At 59.6% G+C, this 2,089-nt stretch overlaps 1 protein-coding gene across 1 annotated transcript; it reads right to left on the bottom strand.

The window, feature by feature from the left end:
- Positions 1-562: 562 nt before the first annotated feature.
- LOC125916786 (telomere attrition and p53 response 1 protein-like) lies at positions 563-1,965 on the bottom strand. The gene has a single exon (XM_049623077.1). The coding sequence runs from the start codon at positions 1,736-1,738 to the stop codon at positions 896-898; it is 843 nt and encodes a 280-aa protein (XP_049479034.1). The 5' UTR covers positions 1,739-1,965; the 3' UTR covers positions 563-895.
- Positions 1,966-2,089: the final 124 nt, after the last annotated feature.

Here is a 2,089-nt window from a genome sequence, read left to right as displayed (position 1 = left end):
TCCTGCCACATCCTTATACCAAACCCAGGTCAGTCTGACTACTCCGTCTTCCAATTCAAAACAGAGATCACCAAAAAGATGTAACTACAGAAAAAGGAACTTTTTACATTCCTAGGAACAAGGAGCACCACTGGGCCACCAGGACGACCGTCTTTGACCTCAGGATCTCAATCGTTGGCTTAATTTTCCTAAAGAGCACAGAACTGACTCAGCATCAAGTATTACCTGCCCAATCATAACAGGACCCCTTTGCACCACCACACAATCACCAAAATAAGCAGCTATTTCTTTAAGACAAAAGCACCTCACTGCCTAATATGTATTACTTGGACACTCTGTACAAATTATGTGCATAGTAAAGTGGAGCAAAAATAGAAAGCTGCAGATTTCACCAAGGTGCCAAGTTTTACGTTTTGATAACATGTAATCGAACTGGCAAAAACGGCTAAAGCAAAGAACCTAACAACAACGGATAAAAGTATCCTACAACCAAGTAAACACCTGTTAGTCCTTCCCCTTTAAGAATTTTAAATAAGGTCACATTTATTCACTCAACAAACATTTATTGAGCACCAGCAACTGTACTCGGTGCTAAGGAATATAACTGTGAACAAGATAAACCAGGCTCCCGCTCTGACCAAATATTTCTGGTTTCTTCTGATCTTGCTAAACGACTACATAATACTTGTTCTCTGCTAGGATTAGATGTTTGGGAAAGTCAGAGTCATCCGAGGCCTCTTGTAGAGTACTTTAAAAGTTTCTTTACGGCGTACTTGGCAGAAATCTCTGTTGAACTTGGAGAAGAAAGAGACGGTCGCGAGTGTCCTTTCGCCGAGCACGTTGACAGTCGAGTTAATGCTCAAGTAAGATGGCGGCTGGTGGCCAACGACGCCGTTCAGAACAGTCGGTTGCGCTTGTGGGTTGGGGAGCCTGTGACACTGTCACTGCACTGGGCCGAGGGGCGCTTGCGGGTCCCCCCGCTGTCCAGGCGGAGGGCCAGTTCTTCGGCGTTGAAGGGGTTCGAGTCGTCCTCGAGGAGGCTGCTTTTCCGGCGCCCGCCGCCGGCCACGCTGCCGGCGACACCGCTGGCCTGGGGCGGGGACCCGGGTGCACCGGCTCGCACGCTGATGCTGGCCATGGCACCGCTGAGGCCATGCAGGGCGATGGCCTCGTGGAAAGGCTGCAGGTCGACCTCGACGGCCGAGCTGGCATCGGTGGCGGCGGCCGGGCTGGTGGCCGAGGCGGGCGGCTTCGGGGGCGTCCTGGGGGTGCGCGGCGGGGGCGGGGCGGGGGGCACTTTGCCGCACAGGAAGCTAATGAGGTCTTCGCGGAGGATGGTGCTCCGGCCCTTCTTCACCCACTCCAGCACGTCTTTGATGCGACGCTGGTAGCCAACCTGGACGCCCAGGTCAAAACTTCGTTGGTGGGCGTCCCCGCTCTCTTTGTACAGACTGGTCACGGCCATGGCCGCGTTCTGGAAGGGGTCCCACACGGACAGTCCTGGCTGTTGGCAGCCGGGATCCTTGTAGAGCTGGGCCACGGCGGTGGCAGAGATCTGGAAGAGGTGCCACAGCCTCTGCTGCTCGCTCTTGAGCCCCGCTGCCTCGGCGGCCGCCTCGTCCTCCACCTCCGGGGGCAGCTGCTCCTCCTGCTCGGCCTCGGCCAAGCACTGGCGTTCCCACTTGGAGAACCAGTGCTCCGCGACCTCGGCCTCGCCCTCCTTCGGCTGCTCCTCCATCCTCCTCCTCCTCCTGGCCGCTCTTCTCCTCCACCGCCGCCGCCTGCTCCGCCTCGCTCTTGCTCCTGCTCCCGCTCCCGCTCCTGCTCCTCCACCTCCGCCTCACCTCCCGCTCCGCGCTGCCCTCCTCCTTCTGCGGCCGCCGCCGCCTCCTCCGCGTGCGCCGGCGGGCGGTCGCGCGGGCAGCGGGGCCCCGAGGCCAACTGTTCCGGCGCGCGCCGCCCGCGGCCCCGGTGCACGCCCCGCCCCGCCCGGCCCGGCCCCCAGCTACGCCGCGGAGAGAACTCCGCAGCCGCCGGCGCCGCCTTGCTGCCCCCTTCCGGCCCCGCGGGCCGCTCCTAGCGCCCCCCC

This window comes from Panthera uncia, unplaced genomic scaffold (genome assembly GCF_023721935.1).
Source record: "Panthera uncia isolate 11264 unplaced genomic scaffold, Puncia_PCG_1.0 HiC_scaffold_1152, whole genome shotgun sequence".
NCBI lineage: Eukaryota > Metazoa > Chordata > Mammalia > Carnivora > Felidae > Panthera > Panthera uncia.
The sequence above is the reverse complement of the archived record's forward strand: the minus strand, read 5'-3'. Positions and strand labels throughout refer to the sequence as shown.

Excerpts from the sequence above, each read along its gene's own strand:
- LOC125916786 (XM_049623077.1), bottom strand. The coding sequence starts at position 1,738 with ATGGAGGAGCAGCCGAAGGAGGGCGAGGCCGAGGTCGCGGAGCACTGG.